This window comes from Strix aluco, chromosome 19 (assembly GCF_031877795.1).
Source record: "Strix aluco isolate bStrAlu1 chromosome 19, bStrAlu1.hap1, whole genome shotgun sequence".
Taxonomy (NCBI): Eukaryota; Metazoa; Chordata; class Aves; order Strigiformes; family Strigidae; genus Strix; species Strix aluco.
This window is the reverse complement of record NC_133949.1, coordinates 16,762,386-16,784,915: the sequence shown is the minus strand read 5'-3', so window position 1 is coordinate 16,784,915 and position 22,530 is coordinate 16,762,386. Positions and strand designations below refer to the sequence as shown.

Below are 22,530 nucleotides of genomic sequence, written 5' to 3'. Positions count from 1 at the left end.
TTTTATACCTAATTACATGTATTGAAGAGTTTGCACTGGTTTTGAGCGTATGTTTAAACACTTGATTGGAAATGTCACACAAAGGGAGAAGTGATGAAAGGCATCCATCCAGTTACTGTACTTTCAAGGATGACTTCCCTGCTGCGGGAAGCTATACGCAGACATAATTCTAAAAAGGAGGTGATGTCTCTGCTGAAATTATTTTGAAAATCTTGCAAAGAATTGATTGATCCGGCCTTTAAAAGTAGGATCAAGTGGCCAATAAACCACCTTAGATAGTACTGAATTTTGGATACAGCGCAGAAACATTAGAAAAGCCAGGAAACACTCCATCTGTGTAAAACATATACTATGCTGATTTAATATATTGTTCTCTTTATCACTCATGCTAAATACGTTTACTGTCATATATACACACACAACCTGCATTTTTTAAAAACTAAAAATAATAAAAATCCAGCAGGGGGCATACATTAATTTCAGTTTAATTATACAACCTAATAGTCATTATTCATATATAGATCAGACTTCTTTTAATGCACAAAGCTGTAGGTTTTTCTAAAATTATGTCATAGCACCATCTCCCTCATCTTCTTACATGTGAACCACCAGCACTTAAAATCAGCTTACAGTCTTCCACTCCCCTGCAATCAGTTTGCTGGCAAGTACCAGGTATCTTTACCATCACCTCTCTGAAGTGGGAAGACTTTAGAGAACCTGCACAAATAGCTTTTGGGTCTTTGTGAAAACAAGCTAAATTACAGAAAGATTGTAAATTCCCCCTGGTGAATTTGCAATAATTTCACTCTCTACAACTTCCATTATATAATTATTTGCTACTAGGCGTAAATTGGCTAAGCACTTACCTGTGTCTTTAGCACTTACGTCACACAGGAAAATCATCTGTGACTTGGGACTGTGAAGGAATGAGATGTACAAAGCCAGTATTGCCCCTCTCGTAGCTATGATGGAACTTGGCTCTGCTAGTAAGAATGTAAATACGCATATTGCGTGTGTCAGTGGACAGATTTCTCATCATGCTTACTCTAACCACTTCTCCAAAACACAAGTGCGGTGTGTTTATCCTTACAGTGCATTTGATGAAGCAACAAGTGCACACTTACTCCTCAGAATTATAGTCATTCAAGACAAAGTCAAAAACTGAAGACAGTGGCAGTCACATGACAAATAGGAACAGCACACCCAACCTCTACCCGCTTGCATTAAAGCTGTGAGATTAGCAATACCAACGATCCTGCTAGTTTGACCAAGTATCCTTCAGATACTTATACTGTGTATTTAAAAGTATTTCAAGCTGTTTCCATAGTGTCATAGCAACAGCCTAGCTACACTTCAAACAGAACTTGATCTGGAGCTTCAGCAGTTACCTTATACTTTACCTTTCATACGTTTTTAGTGTTTGTGGGGGGTTTTTTTTCTGTTTGTTTTTTTTTTTTTTTCCTGAGACTACTAACAAAGTGGTTGCTTTAGTCATGGCTTTTTAAATAATCTTCACTAGAAAGGGAGGCTGAACTAAAATCCTATTCCAAATGCCACCGAACTGTACTTTTTTAAACCGAAATTCAGAGCACAGCATCATGACTAGAACAAAACTCTTCTAAGCAAAACCTCTGCATTCTTTTCACTGATTTTACTTTGTTATCTGTCACTTCACTCTAAAGGAAAGCAATAAATCTGAATAGCGTTTGACATATTTTATTATAAATGGTCATCAATACAGAACCAAAGTCATCTTTATAAATATCTACAAAAAGCACAAATGCAGGTTAAAAAACATTCTCTAGCATGCACAGAGAGCTTGTGGCTTTCACTTTTGACTTTCTATGAGCCTGTTCTTAAGAAATAATTTTAAAAGGTGGGGGTTTTTTCTAAAGTATGCTTTTTCAGTGGTTTTAACATTCACTGTGAAAACAAAGCTCTGTTGATTTACCAAAGATAAATTTACTGGACCTTTTTGACCAGTACATCTGGAATAATCCCACTATATTGTGGTTTTAATGCTAATTTAACTGAAAATGGAAACTAGTCCAAGGCATTTCAGAACTCCCACATCTTTCATACTACTTTGGCATATTGCCCATCCACCTCAGAGTCAGTGTGAGGACTGAGCAAGTCGTAAAGACTTCATTCCTGTCCCCACTGGGGAGTTGCTGTTCCCCAGAGTCCAGGTCAAAGCACACGGTTTTGCTTCTATTACAACTGTTCAGAGGATTTTGTAACTTGCTAGCTCCTCCCCTTCCTGTAATCCTAAATCATGCAAACACACAATCTCACACAGGAACAGCTCCAGCTGTTGCTGTTCTTCGTGATCAAGAAATTAATCCAAGACTGCCAGCAGAGGCTTTAGCAAATCACTTCAGATTTGACCATTACAGACAAACGCTGTTGTGTAACATGGTAGTTATCTGTTGTCCCAGTCAGCAGGTAAGAGGCTATGCTCTCTTTCTGCTTTAAGAGAACAGAATGCCTGTTTGATGTGTGTGTGCACGTGCATGTATGCTGGAGGGTGTAGGGCTGGAGGAGAAGCAATACTGCCTTAGTGGTGGATTACTCTAGGTTATTATTTGCTAAACGGAATTTTCCTTGTCCATCTGCTATTTTGTGCTATGCTCAACAGAGAATTGAACTGAAGGTGCTATCTTCTAGAGTTTTACCTGCATTTGAAGAGGGAACACCTTCACAGCAGAGTTACCTGTCACTGCATAAAACTGTGTCCCCAGCCTAACAGAGATCGGAGCAGCAAGTTAGCTTCCTGTGATCTTTAAACACGAGAATATTAAAAAATCCAACCTACTACTAGCACCAGAATGACAGCATTTGCCTTTCCCTATGTTTGTCTTTTTCAAACATATTTCTGTATTACCGACATGCTGATGTGATCAACACTTCGGGGCGCTGCTCAGCAACACTTCAGTCAGCCAGCCACGCAGTTGAATGTAAGCAAAGGGACAGTAAAAAGCAAGAAATAACACTGTGTTCCATTTGCAAAATGTCACTCTTGCAATCAGCATGCTGTACTTGACCCTTCCAGCTGGAGAGGTGTCGATGGTTTTATTCAAAGCGTCGTAGATGATTGTACAGAGACTGGACATAGGTGAAGACACACATGGGATCTGGCTTGTGACCCATCATCATCATGTCATCCACTTCTATCAGACGATCGCAATGAGCCATCTTCCTGTAGTAGTAATAAAACAGACACAGCACATCAAGAGTTAAATCTAAGGCCTGTAACTACTTCCAAGATTCATTTGCTGCTCTGATTTGAGCATCACTCAGGCATTTAAGAAATCCTGAGGTTTATCAGCAACATTTCATTTCACAATGAAATGGTCAGGCTCAGGTTGGAGATTGTTATTTTTGTGACCATGTAATATTCCTGTTCTTTCCCTCTCTTTGTCTATACTGGGATCTGATCCAAAGCGCTGTAGGATTGTTTGGATGGTTGGTTTTTTTCCACTGACTGCTGTTCACATCCCTGATATCTGTAGCATGTAGCCCAATCTCACATTCCTCTGCCCAGGTCTCAGTAAGCAGGGTCATGTGAGTTTGCAAATCAAGAGTTTTTCTGGTTATTATATAGGAAGCTCCAAAAGAATGGGAAAACATGAGAAGGGATGAGATGTGCTGATGAAGGCCCATGTGGCTGTGGATTGTTCGTTCTCCACCATGCCCATATCTTCAAGGTGTGAGCAACTTGGACAATGACCTCGAATGGTCAGGTTGGAGAGCAGAAACCTGACACCTGGACCAGCAGAAAGGAACAGATCTGCTGAGGCGTAAGACGAAAAATCACAATCAGAAGGGCAGGAAGCAATCTGATCAGCAGAGCTGGTACTGAGGTGAGTAACAGTAACTGAGAGAAGAGCCTTTTCTGGCACCAGAAGAAAACAGTTAGTTTAAAGACAATCACCGCTATGAAGTAGTCATTTCTGTAGATACCTCGTACCTGATGTTTCTTACTGTTGTGTGCATGCTGTCTTTTGTTCTCCCCTATACCTACTGTCATACATAAACTGAGATAGAAGAACACGGCAACTTTCCTTTGAGAGTTGTAGTTTTACTTTAGAGATTAACCACCTAAAAGCGCCATAGAATCTCCTTCAACTCACTGACAAGCAACAAAATTTTTTATATATATGTATGTACATGTGTGTATAAAGACCTTGTAATTCCCAAATGAATTCCTTTGGTAGGGGCTGTAATAAGGAGAGCCAACATTATGCTAAGCATTTTCAGAGCTTTTCTCTGGAATGGCAAACGGCAAATCCAGTTCTGTAATTTATTGCTTTATTTATTTAAAATAAATAAATAAAATAAAAGGCGCTGTGAAAGAAACCCAGAGCTTCAGTGTGGTGGTATCAGTGTTTGAAGCTCTATCAGAAACTGCAGGAAACTTTAGCCATGTATTCCCACATCCTGTTAGTGTTTGGAAAGAGTGTTTTAAACCCAGCTGCATACCACCTGGAGTGTTCTTGCTGCTTTGTTTGAGTTGTGTAACAGTAAGTAAGAATCATATTGATACTGGGTCAAAAAAGTTACTATCTCTAGATGACAAGTTCACACTCATAATGACTTAAGTTATCATTTAATTGCCTGGTATCCTGCATCAAAAAGGATCAGGATACTGTGATTAAGGGTATTTGCTCTGTCTGTTTTACAAAAATGCAGTTTCCAGGTTGAGGTATCGAGAAGCTCTCAGCCTTGATCTAACTCTACTTACACTGAACTCAACCTTCATTCTTGTTCAACCAAAGCAACGTACAGACAGAGGTGAACCCTCCCAAAAAACCCAATTCCAAAAGTTAACCTACTTGCTCCCTGCTGTTCAGGGGTCACGATTTTTCCAGAGAGGCTAGATGGATATATTAACATGCCTCAAATTCAAATTGGGTATCAAGCAGGTGGGATTGGGTAAGAAACTACAAGTTGTATGTCCAGTTCCTATGGACTGTCAGTAAACATTGGATGCCTTGTGCTCTATGAACTCAAATTTTTTTTTAAGATTGATATTGGCAAATTCATTAAGAATCATTCATTACTTCAAGAACAAAATAATAATAAAACAAAAAACGAACAGAGAGGTTTCTTCCCCTTCTGTCCAAACACAACTCATGAGGCTGATTTCTCAAGTTTAGTGTGTCAGTGCTAAGGCTGGTGAGAATCACAGAGGTGAGAAAGCAGAATTCGAGTATTGCCTAAAGACTGTGACCTCTGATTTTAGACTGCCGAAGTCTCCTGTTCTATGCATTCTCTATGCAGAGCTTTATTATCTTTTTTGGCATGACACATGTAAGCTAGCGATACAGGATTTACAAGAAAAATGATTAAACTCTTTACTACTGCCCAGCCATGTTAGACTTGAACTGGAAGCACTTCAGAGATCTAACGTCATACTCACTCTGCCATGGTGAAGGCCAGCTCAAAGTTCCGCTTGCGATTAGCTGGGTCAAGCTTATTATAATCAAAAGCTTCAGGAAAGAAAGAATGCACAAGAGCACAGAATGCCATCCCATCATTCCAGCTTGAGGAGAAGTTCTGGAGATCAATGTGCTGTCATGATGAAAAAAAACATGCATGTTAATGCAGCATGGGGGAACAGCAGGTGCTTTTGCTCACTGCATATTTCTGTCCTTCTCTCCCACTAACCAAAGCAACAGAGCACAGGCTCTATGGTTTTCTTCCCCTCTTTATCTGTTACATTATTTGTATTCTGAGAAAAAACAGCACTCTCAGCAATGAAAGCCATTTGCCTGAAATGCCCAGATGCAAAGCAGACACACAGTCAAGGTCCAAAGCCCACTGAAAATACTGGGAAGAATTTCTGTCAACATCAATTGGCTCTGGAACAGGCCCAATGCACCAGCTCAGGATCTGTGGATACCAAGGACACCGCTTATCCCCATGAAGTATTTATAACTGAAGTTCATTTTGTGGCGGTCAGTAACACTAGATAAAGACTATACTTGCTTGCTTTGCTTTTCAGTAACACCTAATTCAATACCTGTTTACACACAGATAGCTAGAAATATAGGAAGAATTATACCTACTGCAAAACCCAATTCTGAGAACAAATGCTTACTGTTACTTTCAACTGCCACAGTGAAAAGAAGCATATTTGGGCTCTTGTCTCATGCTACTTTCCCATCATATAAAATTCAAGCCCCATATTTTCTGATAAGCAATTTTCACTAGTTCTGCTTATATATACTGTAATTTAGAGTTCAGCAATAATAATGCACATTTTACAATAATGTTGAAAAACATTTTAAAAAAATAAGAAAAAAAATTTCTTTCTCCTAGAAATTGCTGTGGCAATTGCAGTTTAAGGCCAGGTAAAACTACTAAAATTTCAACTGCTGAATTCTTTTAGCTACGCTGATGTTACCTCATAGAAATTAGCTCACTAACACTGTGTGATTCAACCTCAAGCATTTACTACAAATTCACTTGTGTAGAGAATACTTTGGTCTGCTGTGTAGCAAAAGGGCCATAGCATACTGGCAAAATGTTACTCAGATCTTGCCAAATATAATGAGAATGCCAAAATCACACCTGCAACTAAGAAAAGAAGTGTGAGTGTATACTGAAGTCTATACCCATAAGCACAAAAATGTAGGCTTTCAGACAAACACTAATGCACTGCTTTGACAGACATACAGAATCTCACTCATGCGATTTCTGACTGTCTTGAAGTGCTGTTCATACAAACAATGATGTTTGCGTTACCCACACAAAACTTGATGACCTTGAGGAAGTTAACTCATAGTCTGGCATGTTTATGTTCAGTTTTTGAGTATGCTTTTTTGGCAAATTGTCCTGAAAAAGAGCTGAAAGTGCTAGCATGTCTTCACCTTGTATCCTATGGTTTTTGAGCGACACCAGTCTAACAGAATTTGTTTAATGCTGCTAGCGCTGGCAACCGCAAAACTCTGCGACCTCTTCAGCTTCACTCTAGATTCTCCTTTTCCTCTGAAAAATTAAGGGAGACCAGATTAAATTACATTGTAGAAAAACTTGTCAGCAACATCTGTGCAACCTTGCCCGGGTCAGCCCCTGTTCAGGTGATATTTGAGCAACACACTGCTGAAACTTCAACTTGTTGGTTGTTCAAAAAAAACTTAATTTTCATTTCACTAAAGCCAGGATTCCAAGACCTCTTCTATTTAAACCATACCCCCATCATAAAGAACAGTCCATGCTTTTGGTCCTTAATGAATGGCAACAGAAAGTCACTAGATTCCCAGTCTCTCATGATGATGGAGAAGGCAGCTTTCACAGCACTCTTTCCTGATAAAAGGCACCTGCTGCTTCAGCTGAACAACTCCAAAGTCAGAGGGAATCTGCAGCTGTGAATTTCGAGGGCTCAGTCTGTGAAGTCAGCAAAGCTGTACATGACCTCATATTGTCCCTTAGCTTGAAGAGTCCTCCCACCCAGCTGTCCTGTGCTGGTAATAACTGACAAATTAGTTTCCCATTAACAAACCCATTCTGGAGACGAGGAGTGTGACATACTTTCCACCACTGTGTTCAAATTTCTCAAGAAGTGCTTTCCTGGCCTGTGTTCCTGTAGTCCGTGGGAGCGTCTGAGACCTCACCAGTTCTCGCCTCCTTTCAACTTGGTGATGTACAGTGGTAGGTGAGGAGTGAGAGCTGGGGGTCACATCACAGTAACTGTCAGTGGCACTAGAGAAACAGAATATGAAAAGTACGTGGTTAAAGAAAAAAGTAACTCCCTGCAGCGTCAGGAGTCAGCATAAAGGTCCAACTGTTGACTACTCTAAACCTCACAAAACAGCTGTTTCAAGAGGACCTCAATGAGTCAAAAGCAATTGAAGTCAAAGTTTTATTGACAGACAACAGCACTTAAGTATAGAGGAATCTAAGGTACTTCTATGAATGAGACACAGCTGGACAAGTCCTAAATGATTTGTAGCACTGAGTAGAACAACAATTAAACACCTTTAAGAAAAAAGAACAGAAAAGAAGTCATGGCCACACAGGAGCACTAAATCCCTTTAATTTCCAACTTTGGGGTTCCTGGAGGGTAAGTCACATTTTAAAAATGGAACTTGAAGAGTAATTCAGGAAGTACTTTTGAAATTTTTACTTACAGTACACAGGATCCTGAGCTCATGTCAGTGTTGCTTCACTGACCACAAGCTGGTAATTTGATCAAGAAATACAGGATTGTATGTTAATTTGTTTTTATCTGAGCCATAAACCACTTCATCAGCATTAAGGAAGCCACACATTACATTTGGAAATGTTCCCCATGACAGAGATAGGGAAACTGAGGCAAAGAGCAATGACATCAATGTCACACATTAATTTCTGGTACAGATGGAGGTCAGATCTGACAGCAAGTTCTCTAGGGTGCTCAGTGTATGACGACTCAAATACTGACGTGCTGATGTTGGAACTAACTCAGAAGAAATATAATGCCTAATCTGGGATAATTTTTAAGGCAGATGCAAGCCCAATTTAAGAGATTTAAATTGGCTGCCCTCCCATTTTTCTTGATGGACATTTTGCATGCTGAGGATGCCTGGATATGCCAGTAGTAATTGTGATACCATGTAATCCTATACTAAGCAACTGTGACTCCAAGTTAATGAAGGATGTGAAGTAGTCCTCAGTCCTCAGCAAGGCATTTATCTACAAAGTAAACTCCAGGCTAGCCAACCTGAGGATATTTGATGGCAGTCATATGTTGGCTTCCAAAAATAAGCCCAAAATACAAATTTCAACACAGCTGAGTGTTTTTAGAAGAGTTTTCAAAGGGTCTGACAACTTGCTCCTCCTAACAAAAATCCACCACTGGCACTGAGAGTTTTACTTACTAACATCGAACAATGCTGAAATCTGCAATTATGCCAGCTTTAAAACGCTCACAAAAGACTTTTATCCCTTCCCATCTCTGTTCCACTTAGCCCTCAGGAAAGCTCACAGTCTTTAATGGGCTTCAAATACAGCATCTGGGACTCACCTGTTCTCCAAGCCAGCAGAACACCTGTCCCTTGAGACTGTACTGACCACAACAGCCTAACAAAATGTCAGGAAAAAAGCGTACCTTTCACTAGTTTTGGTTCCACTACTCGTCCCATAGCTCACAGTTGAGACAGACTTAGTGACAGAAGTGGTATTCTCTGTATAAAAGCAGGAAAAACAAAATGCATCAGGGCAGAAACTTCTTTTATCTCCTTTCCTCATACACTTTCAAACCATTTCCTGATAGATAGCCATGCACTGATTTTTACTCACCACAGTGAAAAGCTGTAGACCTCTAACTTCCAGTATGAGCTAACAAGCTGGGGGAAGGATTTTCCCCAGGGGTCCAATCTCGCAGCAAAATTGTTGCACTGCAGCGAGGATGGTGTAAACATACCAGAAAGGGCTGTGAGAGGATGTCTTTGATAAAACTGCACTGGGAAGGTTGGATCATTTCAGGTGGTTGTGCAGGCCTCAGAGGAGGGTACACTGTCATGGACATTTCAGTGAAAGGAAGAAATGGTGCTACAGCTAAGCTTGCAACAGTCATTCTGGCAGACATAAGGAGTTCTGAGAAGTCTGCTATGATTGGGAGTGTAATTTAAGTTACCTAGTTTCTACCAGGAAACGTTTTCGTTTGTAAAGTAGAACACACTCCAAAGGTTGCAAAAGCAGCTTAAAACCAACTTTGCATCTTCCTCTCCCCACCTTTTGTGCTTTGCCTCTTAAGAGCCCAGCTCTGGACTCCCAGCTATTCTCTGTAAATGCAGAATAATGGGAGTAACTTGCCCAGTTTTAACACACTAAAGCCAAAAGCTGTTGCACAAGTCAGCAACTCATTTATTGAAGGCTCCTTCTATACACAAAGAAGAATAACTGGCATTTTAGAAGCAACCCAACCTGGTCACTGTCCAAATTACTCTCTGAAAATGCTAAACTTTCCCCACTGCTTATAGAAGGGATATAGATCAAATAGACTTCTCACGTAAAACACCCTGGTAAATGCCAGCATACAGATGTGACAAATTTGGGACCACAAGCAATTGCCAGATATTTGTGCAAATCTCAGAGGTTTTAAGTTGAGGAGTGTGACCCCTAAGTCTGGAAGAGCTACATCTTTGCTAAACTGACACTTGAGACCACTGTGAAAGGCCAGTACATTGTGTAGATAGTAACAGCTTGATGACATCAATCAGAAGTACTTTTGGATAGAGCTCAACCCATCTATTTCAACTGAAATCAAAAATCCTTAAGGCATTTTGTCCTTTGACACATTAATGTATCATGGAGACTATTTACTGCTATTCTGCTCAAAGGAATTTGCTTCAACATCCATAGGGTGGGCCCACCACCTTCCAATTGCCATTGCCTTGCATTCAGTCACAGTCTTCACTTGGTCAGCTCACTCGGTCAGCTGAAACCTTCACCGCTCAAACTGTCTGTTCTGCCACAATTATCTGGCACCTACTGTTTCCACTGCAGAGATTGTCTATACACATGTATACTGCTGGGCAAATAAGGGTAAGTAGCCCTTGCTTTGAACTGATTGAGAATCTGATGGAGCGGAACAAGTTTCCATGATGCCTGGGAAACTAAATCTTCATGCAGTCTTGTCAGTAGTTTTAATATTGCCATGTACCTACTAATAGGAACTACATGCTCAGTTCTGAATCCCCCAGACATGGAGCATTTTGTCTCAATTTGTGCTGTGTAAGGCTACGCTGATAGGAATGCTCACTTCCAGTGGCAGATGAGCCCACTGTTCTCACTGTACTTGAATTCCAGGCCTTCACTGAAACAGCAGAAAAGACCAAGGAAGGCTTTGCTACATTCTTAGCTTCAATAAGATAAAAATTTAAAGAATAATCTGCAAATTATCCCTATCTCTTGATGGCAATTCCATCTGATCTCTGTAATTTCTGACCCATATATATAGCCTAATCTGTAAGTGTCACTATCACTAAATGTACATGAAATACAGCTCAAAGATGAATGACTTTAATAAGAATTAAATGAGATTTCCTTTTTTTTAAAACTCCATTTAGATATAAATAGGATTCTGCAGTCACTCTGACTTGTGTATATGTGTCAGTCTGCTGTTGGGTCATTCCTCCCTTCAAACGACTGTTGAACTCATTAGTCAAATATCTGCCTAACTTCTCAAGGGGCCTCAGGTCTTAAAGCATTAAAAACTCCTGCAAATTTCATTAAAATGGCTGGTCACATTGAAGAGATACTTATTTAGTAACTGTGCTAGAACTGCTGCACTATGAACTCAACTATATTAGCCAGCAAAAATTCTCAGCAGATGTGACATTACAGCCTAAAGTTCCACCTCGGACACACAATATTCTAAATCTGTGTCCCACCATGGGATATGCAGCCATCGAATTGAGGTTTCATCATTACCACTAGGTCACAGGACAATCCCCATAGCACCAGTTTCTTTAAGTAAAGAAATGGGACACAGCTTCAGCAAACAAATTATTTTTGTCTCTTTTACCTGACTGGTTGGAAGTTTTCACTGCCATCACATTTTTGCTCTTGCTCTGTCCCAGCAGGCCAGCAGATGTGTTAGTTGTTCCTGTTGAACAGGTGGTCTCTCCTGAAAACTTCTCTGATATCCTGGTTACTGCAGTAACAGGAAGGTGGGGCATCTGTAAGGTGACTGCAGGGGCATGGGCTTCAGGGGAAGAGTCTGACATGTGAACAGAGAAGAGTTCATGGGAGACTTTTTCCTGAACTAGTGAACAAAAGAAAAGGAGGGAGGAAGTAAATTTATTTGCAGATTTCTAACAAAGTTACAAACCAGTTTCCATGCAACAACTTTATTTTACAAATCACTGGAATTATTCCACCTAGTTCTCCCTGTGGGAGATTATGCCATTTACAGCACGCTGCAGAAAGAACCCTAGTGTAAGTGATCCTTGCAGTGATCACACCTGTCCTACATAAATCTCAGCAAGAACAACTTCTTCAGAGCACTATATCTACTAGCATCTGCATTTGATAAGCTCCTCCTCTTCCTCTGTGCAGCCCCTGCCTCCAATCTCCTGCCATGGGTCAGGAGTCAGCATTCTTTTTCTTTACTGCTGCATGCCTCAGTTTTTTCTAAAATGGAGACAGTAAGTCCTTCCTCCACTGAATGATGGAAGCAGACAGTTAATTTGCAAAATGTTTTGGGATGCAAGGCTACAATGGAACCAAGAATAGCAGGCCTTATTATCACTAGTGCCCTAAGATAACGTGACAATAATAGTTTCTAATTTGTAAAACACCATAGTGCATGCTTAACAATAAACAAAGTTTAAAAGCTGAACTCCTAATTAAATTAGGAAGTAAAGTTAAACGGTATCAGTGCCACAGTACAATATCCATGCCGAAACCATAGCAGATTCTAATGCTTCCAACATGTGAGAGCTGCTCTATGACTGCCAGGATCAGGTATTTTACAAGTAGTGCTACTTCATCTCACGCCGTGTTCCTACCTGATGAAGACTGATGCCCATTTTCAATGATGGAAGAACTAAAAACTCTTCTAAACTCAGGTTTGTGGTGGTCATCCAGGTCTACACTCTGTCAGAACAGACAAGAGACAGGACAGCTAAATTTCAAACAGCAGAAAAAGGTGGAAGAATATCCAGAACCACCTACCAAGAACAGGTCCTTCCTTGTGCTAGTGACCACAATACAAGAAGGGAATAACTATCTAACCCCAAGAGCTGAACCTGGAAACCAAGTACTGGCAATGCAGGACTTGTACCAGTCTTCACATATTTGTCCTCAAAGACCCCATGCACCTAGGAGGGCTCTTCCGTGTGTGTTAGGTATCACCACCCACTCTGAAGGTGATAACCAGAAGACTCCACGCAGTAGCGTAGAGATTGAGGTTGCACAAAACACTTAATACTCTGCATTTTTTTTCTGCTTGCTGCAGAAAAAATGACATTCTGATAACGTATTGTAAAAGCATTACATAAAATAAGTATAATCCTAGAACTTGACACCTGCATTATACTCTGAAACTTCTGTAAGGATATTTTCTTCTGGGAAAAGCACCAATTTTTCCCATAGTGTTTGCAATATAACTCCAGACAAATCAGCCAAGAATTTTTTTTGGTGGTTGTTTTTTTTTGTTGTTGTTGTTTCGTGGTGGGGGGCATGCAAAAAATCACGAGGAACTATGTGATTTTTGGCTGCAGGAACTAAAGAAAGAAGAAAGTGCTTCACAGACACACTATTACTTCAACTAAAAAAATGTAGCTTCCAAGAAGCAGCATATACAAGCAGTAGAGTGAAATTTGCCAACACAAAGTCCATGAAAAAGTTTTGGTTGATTCTAGACAGATATCCAACTACTAGATTGGCCAAAAATTTTAATAAAAAATAAAGAAAAAAAATCTGTAATGTGCCATTATAAACATAATCCAAGATTCTTATAAACTCAATCCAAGCAATTTTTGGATTTTTTAGAGACAGAAAGACTGAGGAGATACTGAAGAAGATTTTATACTTAAAATATACTAAGTATATACTTATACTTAGTATAAAAACAACAGAACAAAACAGAAAAGGAAAGAGGCAGAGTGTATACATGTAATAACTTAGTTTGTCTCTGCTTTTCGTACAGGAAGTATGGAGCAAACTGGTGGTTTGAATTGACTTATTTATTCCACAGCTTCATCATAAATTATTAGAATAATTTATTTATAGGGTGGAAAAAAATATCTCATGTAAAATACAGAAAGCATATGATCAATTCAAGGTAAATCAACAAAAATAGTTTCTTGGAACTTGTCTGCTGCTTACCACGCATCTGTTAATGCTCACCCAAACTTAACTAAGAACACCAGACAACAACATTAATACACCTTAGGAGATTTTTTTAAAAGCGTTTGATCTTGTTAGATGCTGCAGAGTGCACAGACTGGTTTAATATCCATTATCTGAGATACTAGAACTTTCATTACCTCAAGTAAAAATCCCAGTCAACTCCTGGTAACTATGATCTGAGATCTTGCTAAGAATTTGTTAATAAGTATTAGATTACAGTAAAACAGCCTAAACACAATTTTGTCATAGATTATACAGCTGTGGGCTTAGATACTGATCCCCCTAGATATTTAAGTGTCAACCTCCAACCGATTTCAATGGAACACAGGTCTATGTAGCAGAATTTGAGCTACGTGCGTGCACTACTAAAGTTGAGAAAAATCCTTCTTTAAGGAACTAACTTTAAGGTTGGCCCTACACTCTCAGATCACAATCGGTATCCAGGCTTTTCAAGACTACAGCATAATTTGGAGAAACCATTAAAGTGTGGTAAAACCCCATTAACCTGACTTCAAGATGAGGACCTACCACCTTGTAAGCAAGTGTCTTACGAAGATATATTATGGTAAAACACAGAAAGGAATGGTGGCAAGACATGAGATACTGTGAACTATCTTTAAGGCTCAGCTTGGATGGTATATTTTAGTATATTGGGTTGTACACTATTTTTTAACCTGGGGTCATATTCTCATGTGAACTTTTTATATGCTAGGGAGGAAAAGAGCTAGGATCACCTGAATATGATTTTCAAACAGAACAATACAGAGTTCAGAAGAGGACTGGAGACTTCCTGAAAACATGGAAAACGTACTCTCAGAAAAGAAGACTTTTAAAGGGTTCTCAGCCAGGAACTTTCATTTAATTCTCTTGCCTAGTTTCTCAATGATCTTCCTGGGATTATATACGCACTTACGTGCTCCACTAGATAACAGCACAGAGGTTACATGATGAGTCAAGACGTTCCTTAGTCTGTTTACCACTAAGATGCAATAAGAGAGGTTGTTTTTTTTTAAAAAAAAAAAAACAAACAAGCCAACAAAAAAAACCCTAACAAAACCACCACCACCAAAAACCACTCAAACAACCAACCATGCACACCACCATATATTGGCACAATATTGCTTATAGCCCCATTAAGAAGACTAAGGGTTTTCCACTGATGTCAAATGAAGACTTTAGGTGCACTCAAGATAGCTAGGACTTAGAATGTCCATTCCACAACTAGATTAAGCCTGCCTTAAGATACATTGCAAGGTCTACAAATCAAATCCGTAACGAAGTTCAGTATATCAATCCAAACAAGTAGAACTTTTGCTTCATTTTAATTTTCTTCTCATTTTAAAAGAAAGGAAAATAAACAAGACTGGGGAAGTTGGAATGTTCAAAACTTCTCACTCCTTCCCAGCCTCTAAAACTTTCTTACAAGTAAAAGCACTACAATTCAGCTCTCTAGGCTCCACCGATTTTTGTGGTATCTCTCTTATTTAGAGGCTTCATTACAGACAGGTTTTCAGAAGAGCTGACTTTCAACAAAGCTGCACTCTTCAGATAGTTACTCAGCTTAGGTCTGAAAGGAGTGATGAGTTCTTTTGGAAAGCTAGACTGCAAACCTTTTTCACAACACATTTTCACAACTTCTTTAAAATAACATTTGTGTCCTGATAATCAAAAATATTCTTCATTTCCATACCATCTGCTATCCTCACATGCTTCCATATGCGCACAGTCTGACTTACTGCTGCTAAACTGGATCTGTCATTGTATCCAGATATTTTAATTTGTAAAAATAAAATTATTTTGAAACTTTTCAATCTGTCAACAAGAAGGTACTATGCATGAGTAAATGCAGTTATCACCAGCTGTCAGGATTAATTTGACAAAAGTACACCACATGTTAATTATACAAACCATGGAGAACCAGGGGTTCAGAACTTTTATTGCTGTATTTAATGTAAATGAGATCCTAGTCAACAATTACTGCCCATATCCAGAACTGAAATGTAAAGCACAGCTAATGCAGCTCCCTAAAACATATCTGTGGCACACAGTTAGAGCTGTTTAGCCATTCATGTCAGCCATTATGACCTGAATGTGACAAATGCCTGTGGAGACTGTAAAAATAAATCTACTTTATAAGCTGGGGGGGTGGGGACGAGCAAAACAGCCAAATGAGGTGGTCATTGCAAAGATCATGTAGTATCCTACACAATGAACTGGCTTCCTAATGGAGTGACAGGTGCTGCATTGATTTATTTTATGCAAACCTGATTACCATGCTAGCAGTGCCGGGGAAGAAACTGGTATCAGGTAGGAGGACAGGGAAGGCCCATGTGCTGATAAAACACAGGGAGGATCTGGGACCAGATTCTACCATACATTTAGCAGTGTCAGGCTAAAGTACTTTAAAATCCACTTTTTTTGGAGATGCTAAGCTTCTGACAAAACCATTTGTGTAATACTTCCTCTGTCAATGCTGGCTACATAGTTTATAAATAGCAGAGGGACAGGTACCTGTATCTGTGCTTAATAATGAGAGTACTCATTTGTATAACTCACGTAACAACAACATGACAAATAACTGGTGAAGAAGTTGAAGACAAGAAAGTTGATGCTAATATTTTGCATGTCTTACTCAGGCTTGCTCTTAGAACTAATCTCTCTGTAGCTCAGAAGTCTCAATGTAATGTAGGGTGATAATACTTTCCACAGTTGTAGGGCTGCTGGAATTCTTCCTTCACTGTAAAGAAGTTAGACCTTGGAGATCCATAACTGGATGCTGCTACAAAACAGACAAATATCGTAACCCAGTAGTGAAAATCCCACACATTCAGAAAAAGTAAGCACCAGATCATGAGATTAGAAAGAAAGGAAATACAGTTTTTATTTCCTCTCTGAGACTCTAAAGTGCACATCTGTTACGTCTTCAAGCTTTTGCCTGCAACAAGATGGAACTGTAGAAGAATGACAGACAAACAAGATTCCTCTCTCTCAAATGAGAGATCTCAGTCATCCAAAGTCTTTCATAAAAGCACCAATTATCAAAAAGGTCATGATAAAAATCACTGGATCTAGAAATGCTGTTTATCTGTGAGAGGTACCTCCCTCGTTACACATGCCGGATGAAATCGATGCTTCACTTTCGTGAACACCAAAACCACCACTGACTTCTGCAAGGCAAGGCTTGACAATCTGTTCCTTGCCTATAAAGAGATCATTGATACATCAGAAATGGGAAATGATGAGACATGTGAGAAAAGACTGCTAGATGCCAGCAAGAACTGCACCACATTTACCCCTTAATTCTTTTACTAGAAAGCCACTGTCCATCAGATAATACAAATATTCTCTATCTGTAACTGGCCGTGCAGCTTGAAGAAAAAGCCTTGAACGCCATGAGGAAAGCTTTTGCACATGGAGTAATCTCAGAAGAAAAACAATAGAAGCACTTTTCACAGAACCTTTTTGAAGCAAGGCTGGATAAAAATGCACAGCAAGGAACAATTCTACCTTGGCAGCTTCAGCAGGTGCTCATGGTTATGTCACAGTGAATTAAGACAAAACAAACAACAACAAAAATGATCTAGATAAGGATCAAGGCAACCTTGGAATGCCACCATTCCAAAAGGACATTTGCAGGAAGTGTAAGGGAATAATAAGAAGGAAATGGAACTATCAGACTTCCTTTTATCAAATACAGGACTTGAGATGGTTTAGAATCGTAGTATGTAATTCCAGGTGACTGCTGTATCACTTCATCTCCCTACCTGTATACCCCAGGTCATTATGTCTCATGCAGTTACTCCCAGGCTGACTAACTGTTGGGTGCCAAGAGGTCACCACAGAGAGATACCAGTGGGCAATATTTATTTAGATTTTCCCTGGTGGTCATAGCCAGCTATTTGTGTCTCTGCTGCTTTGATCACTGCAGGCAGGTTCTCTGCAGAGGTCTGTCCACATTGTACAGAAACTCTTCTGACAGTATAAAAACAGAACACCCTTACAGTATTTTTAGTCCTTCCTGTTCACAAAGGCATCATGCTCAACCACAAACACTACAGAAAGATCATAAGTGATAAAGCTCCTGCCAAAATTTAAGATCTGATCAACAACAAAGGTCACAACTCTTCCTTTCTAACAATCACAGGCAGGTAGGAGGAAGACCTCAGTGACTGCAGAGGATGACAAACAGCACCAATCTCCTCAGTAGTGCAGCTCTGGCTCCAGGATTCCCCTTTAAAACTAATTCTTCAGACATACCCTATTTTCCACCTTTGTAAAAACAGCTCTCGGATTCTGGCCTGGTTAGGGAGTCAAATTAAAGTTTGGCCTCAAAATACTAGACGGACTCACCTCCAAATCACAGTGGCTAATGGCTGTTCAAAATTTCACCTAAATCAGCATTTAGACTGTTGTATACCAAAATTCAAGGACAGCATAGCAGAGATTGCCTGAAAATTAGATTTAAAAGGAGATTTGTGTCCTTACTTCTGAACTATCCTTGGAACTCCCTGGCTTAACTTTTTTCAATCAAATTACCTCAAAAAAATTATCTAGCAATATTAGAAAATAATGGTTCAGACATTGAAGATGCTCAGAATCTCCAGTATCCAACCTGCAATCTGCAAAAGATAGTCTTAGCTCTTATCCCAAGTATTTTGCTAGAAATGTTGAAGGCAACAGAATCCAGCCTTTCGCTGGGATAAAAGCTGCCTTGACCGCACAGTAAAAAGGAACTCAACCAATAAATCTTTTCAGGGGCAAAAGAGCACATCTTGATTTGCTACTATTTCCAGGTCAGTACTACTTACTCCTTGTATCTCACCAGTTTTACCACAGGAAGTTGTTTATCAGAAAACATACACAGTGTCATTTATGGTATCTGTTTCAAGCGCTTTGGTCATAAAACCAGAAACTGCAAGCAACTGAGGGAACACTTTATTCATTACAGAGAATTTGGGTCACCAGCACAGCCACGAAGGCTTGCTCTGTAGCCATTTGAGCACAGGCACATCAGGGCCTTACCCACAAAATCATGTTTTCACTGCGTGTGTTTGGTGTGTGTAGCTCTAGCTGCATCTCCCATGGTTCTCAATACTGAAATTCCTTCTCGGTCATCTATGTTCACTTGGGAAGTTGTCCAGCCTTCTGGGGAAAACCGCTGGGAGGGCACTGAAGAACTATGAGTACTTAAGTGATCTTCCCTGAACCCTCAAAGTAAAGCAGGAAGGTTTAAATCCAAACAAAAGCTCATTCTGTGCTTTAACACAAAGCGATACCTAAAGCTGGGTATTGCCATAACCTCGATGCAAAACTTTCCACAGAGTGTGAACTACACAGTACAATATAGGCAGTGGTGATGGAGCAGGTGCGATGATGTGAGGGGCCACACCCCCTCACCCCTTCCATGTTGCTCAGCTCACTTCTCTTTCTTGCAATACAAACAAGTGTGGATGGCTCCACAGAACAAAAAGGAACAGATCTGAAAGTTGCGTCTAACCTTTGTCACATGGGGGAAAAGGCAGCAGTTGTCATGACTATGTTGACACAATGCATCAAGCAGTAGTTTTACCTTTTCACCTGCCTAGCTGTGGGAAGCCCTTATGGCTCCATTCTTGAGTCAGTAGGAATGAAAAGGGCTGGAATGCAATACAGGCTCTCTGCTTATTCCCACCAATTGAACTTTGAGTGAATTTCATTTCCAAGCTTTTATTTTTCCATCCCTAAAGCCTGGATAGACCACAGACCAGCTTTTCATGCTCAAGCAGTCTTAAAGACCCCTTAAGACATGGCTTAATCAAGATTACATGAAATAGGCTGTCATCTGTGAAAACCATGTCTCTAGTATCTCAGTTTCATGTTGACTGAATCAGAGTGTACTGTCTGGCTGTCACCTTCTGGTGTCAAGAACTGTACAGGAGCTCTCAACTCCTTCCACAGGGCTGGACACATAGAAAAAGCATTACACAAAACTCCTCAGTGACAGATGAGCTTCCGGCTAACTGCAGTTTCCATGCACCGAATTACGAGGCTCCACTATGCTGCAGAAAGAGTTATAGCACTAGGAGGAATATGTGTGTTTGTGCTAGTGTAGGTCATGGAGACCACGACAGCTTGTCCAAGGCGAACTTCTCAGGGACAAGCTGCAGCGGTGCAGGATAGCAGTGGTGCAGCAAAACTGTCTCACTGTAGGATGCTAAGTTACTATCTTAGGAAAACATGTTACTGTCTGCTATATGCCGAGCTTGCCAACTGGCAAACCCACGTTGCCGGCACACAGATCCCCCTGAATCGAGTCCAGAAAGGATACACAGATGTTCACGTACATATGCATATTGACAGCTGGGACTGCCTCGGCTTCTCGTCTCACTTTTAACCACACTGAACCGAAAGCTCGCTACACCTCTAACCAAGGTCCCGGCTCGACCCGGCAGCGCCGTCATCAGGACCACCTCCCGGCCGTATCGAGGGCCAGGGCCGTTTCTCAGAGCACCTCCCAAACGCCCTCTGATCCTACCCTGCACCAGAGGCCCCGCGGCCCCACGCGCTCCCCCGCGCACCGTCCGCCCCCGGCCAGCGCTTACCTGGCTCCGGCCGGTGACCGCCAGTCTGGCGTGGCTGGAGAACCCGCCGCCGGCCGCGCCCTGCCCCGCAGCGCCGGGCCCCGCGGCCGGGGGGCTCCCCGCCGCCTCGGCCGCCCACTCCCGCGGCAGCCCCGCCGACCGGCCCAGGGCCTCCACCTGCCGCGACAGGCGCTCCAGCTGCGCCCGCAGCCGCCGGTTCTCCTGCTGCAGCTCGGTGACGGTCTGCGCCAGCGGGCTGGCGAGGCGCAGCACCTCCTCCACCTGCCGCCCCACGCCCTGCTTGAACACCCGCACGTCGGCCTGCAGCTCCCGCACCGCGCCCCGCAGCGCCTCCTCGTACCGCCCCAGCGCCTGGCAGACGCTCTGCGCCTCGCGGCCGCTCCCCTCCTCCACCTCGCCGGCCATGGCGGCGGGGGGCTCGGCGGCCGCTGGCGGCTGGCGCCCGACCGGCTGGTCTCCCCTCGCCGCCGCTTCTCCCCTCGGCGGGCGCCCGCGGCCTCCTGGCGACCCTAAGCCCGGCCCCCGCTCACGGTGCGGAGGTGGGAGCCGCGCGGCGCCCGCGCCGCGCCCGACGGGGGGGAGCCTGGGGGGTGTTCGGGGGAAGCAGGGCGGCCCCGCTCGCCTCACGGTCTCTCAAGGCGCGGGGGATGTAATTCCAGGAGGCAGCGGTGGAAGAGGGAGGGGAAGGGGCGGGGGTACCGCCTCGTTCGCAGCTGCTGCGGGGGCCGGGGGGGGGCTGTCTGCGGGCGGCGCCGCGGGGGAGCCGGGGGCCGGGCAGGGGACGGCGGAGCGGTGCACGTCTGGTCTTTCCCGGAGTGCTCGGCCGGCGGTGCCGCAGGAACCGCAGCGACTCTGTCGCGGGGGGGGGGGCGCCGAGGCGAAGGGCGGGGGAACAGAGACAGAAGCGCAGGCGCGCGCTGGGGCCCGCGCGTCCCCTCGCGCACCGGCCGTGCACGCGCCCGCCACGCGCGAGCGTTTCCAGCCGTGGGCTGCGGCTCCGCGGGCGGTGACGGGCAGCGGCGGAGCCGGGGGGACGGTGCTTGCGCGACCAGCGCTCGGGCCTCGCTGCCTGCTGCGGCACAAGGCAGCACCTCGGCCCTAAAAGCCTCACAGGAAAAGGAAATCTGGGTGACATTTTAAGCAAATTTACACCATCCGTTAGCCTACGTGTGTTCAGCACTTTACGTCAGGTAGCTACAACTTTTTTTGTACAATACAATATTTACTATATTACTGAATCATTGCCTCTTCCTCTCAGGAAGTGCACATGCAACACTAATTCCCTTACACACACATTTACAAGCATGTCTAGACTCCCAGATGTTTGCAGAACACTACAGAAATAGTCCCTGCAGGTGAGAACCCTCCAGGATGTAAGCAGGCCGAAGATGCACACCGTAACTTCATGCTTTTTGCATTTGCTATTTTTCGTATGCACAAACTTAACACTCCTCTGCGGACATCTGTATGTGTGTGTATTTGTATGTAGTACCCATTTATCTAAGCTGCTTATAACTTTAAATACCAATTTACCTCTTCCTTTTTCCCAGTACCACTGTATGCATCCGTTTTCCTTGCCCTCCCCTTCTCTCACCCCAAACTCTTTGTGGGACCTATTTTACAGCATTGAAACACTGCTGTAGAAAAATGACAATGTCTTACAAGGTAATGACTGCTTTCTTGCAGAAATGAGTCATCATTTTAACAGTTGTCAACAGTTGCTCTCTTAACATGCAGCAGCAAATAGCTGAGGCTGTAAATCTAAAATGAGCTGGAAAAGTTGGAGAAATTCCACCTTGACTTTTAACCCCACCTCCAGGCTGCAAAGGGTTTAAGTCAGTATATGTGTAAAACCCTAGAGCAATAATAAGAGAAGTCAATTACCACTTGCTTATAGGTAATTTCTTAACATATACGACCTTATCTAACAATATTATATATGTATGTGTGTGTGAATATTAAAGTTGACAGCTCACAGCTATCAGCTACTAGCTAATGGTACTAATACTGCAATTCTTTAGAAAATCTTCCTCCCTCCATGGTAAAGATTTCCATTTTTACAATATTTTTTAATTACTAAGGAAAGCCTGTACTTTTTCACAGA

The 22,530-nt window shown here is 42.2% G+C and overlaps 1 protein-coding gene across 1 annotated transcript; it reads right to left on the bottom strand.

Moving 5' to 3' along the window:
- Positions 1–1,700: 1,700 nt before the first annotated feature.
- On the bottom strand, positions 1,701–21,036 carry SMTNL2 (smoothelin like 2). The gene is made up of 8 exons (XM_074844793.1): positions 20,427–21,036; positions 12,501–12,588; positions 11,516–11,755; positions 9,095–9,170; positions 7,537–7,707; positions 6,876–6,993; positions 5,423–5,574; positions 1,701–3,199 (listed from the first exon to the last, which is right to left on the bottom strand). Exons 1-8 carry the CDS (start codon positions 20,829–20,831, stop codon positions 3,073–3,075), a joined length of 1,377 nt encoding a protein of 458 aa, XP_074700894.1. The 5' UTR covers positions 20,832–21,036; the 3' UTR covers positions 1,701–3,072.
- Between the last annotated feature and the right edge of the window lie 1,494 nt (positions 21,037–22,530).

Bases quoted from the DNA above. Each gene is read 5' to 3' on its own strand.
- SMTNL2 (XM_074844793.1), bottom strand. From the start codon at position 20,831: ATGGCCGGCGAGGTGGAGGAGGGGAGCGGCCGCGAGGCGCAGAGCGTC. The intron at 11,756-12,500 runs GTAGGAACACGG...TTTGTTCACTAG, and splicing joins TGGGCATCAGTCTTCATCAG to TTCAGGAAAAAGTCTCCCAT. The intron at 3,200-5,422 runs GTGAGTATGACG...TTACTACTACAG, and splicing joins CTGGCCTTCACCATGGCAGA to GAAGATGGCTCATTGCGATC.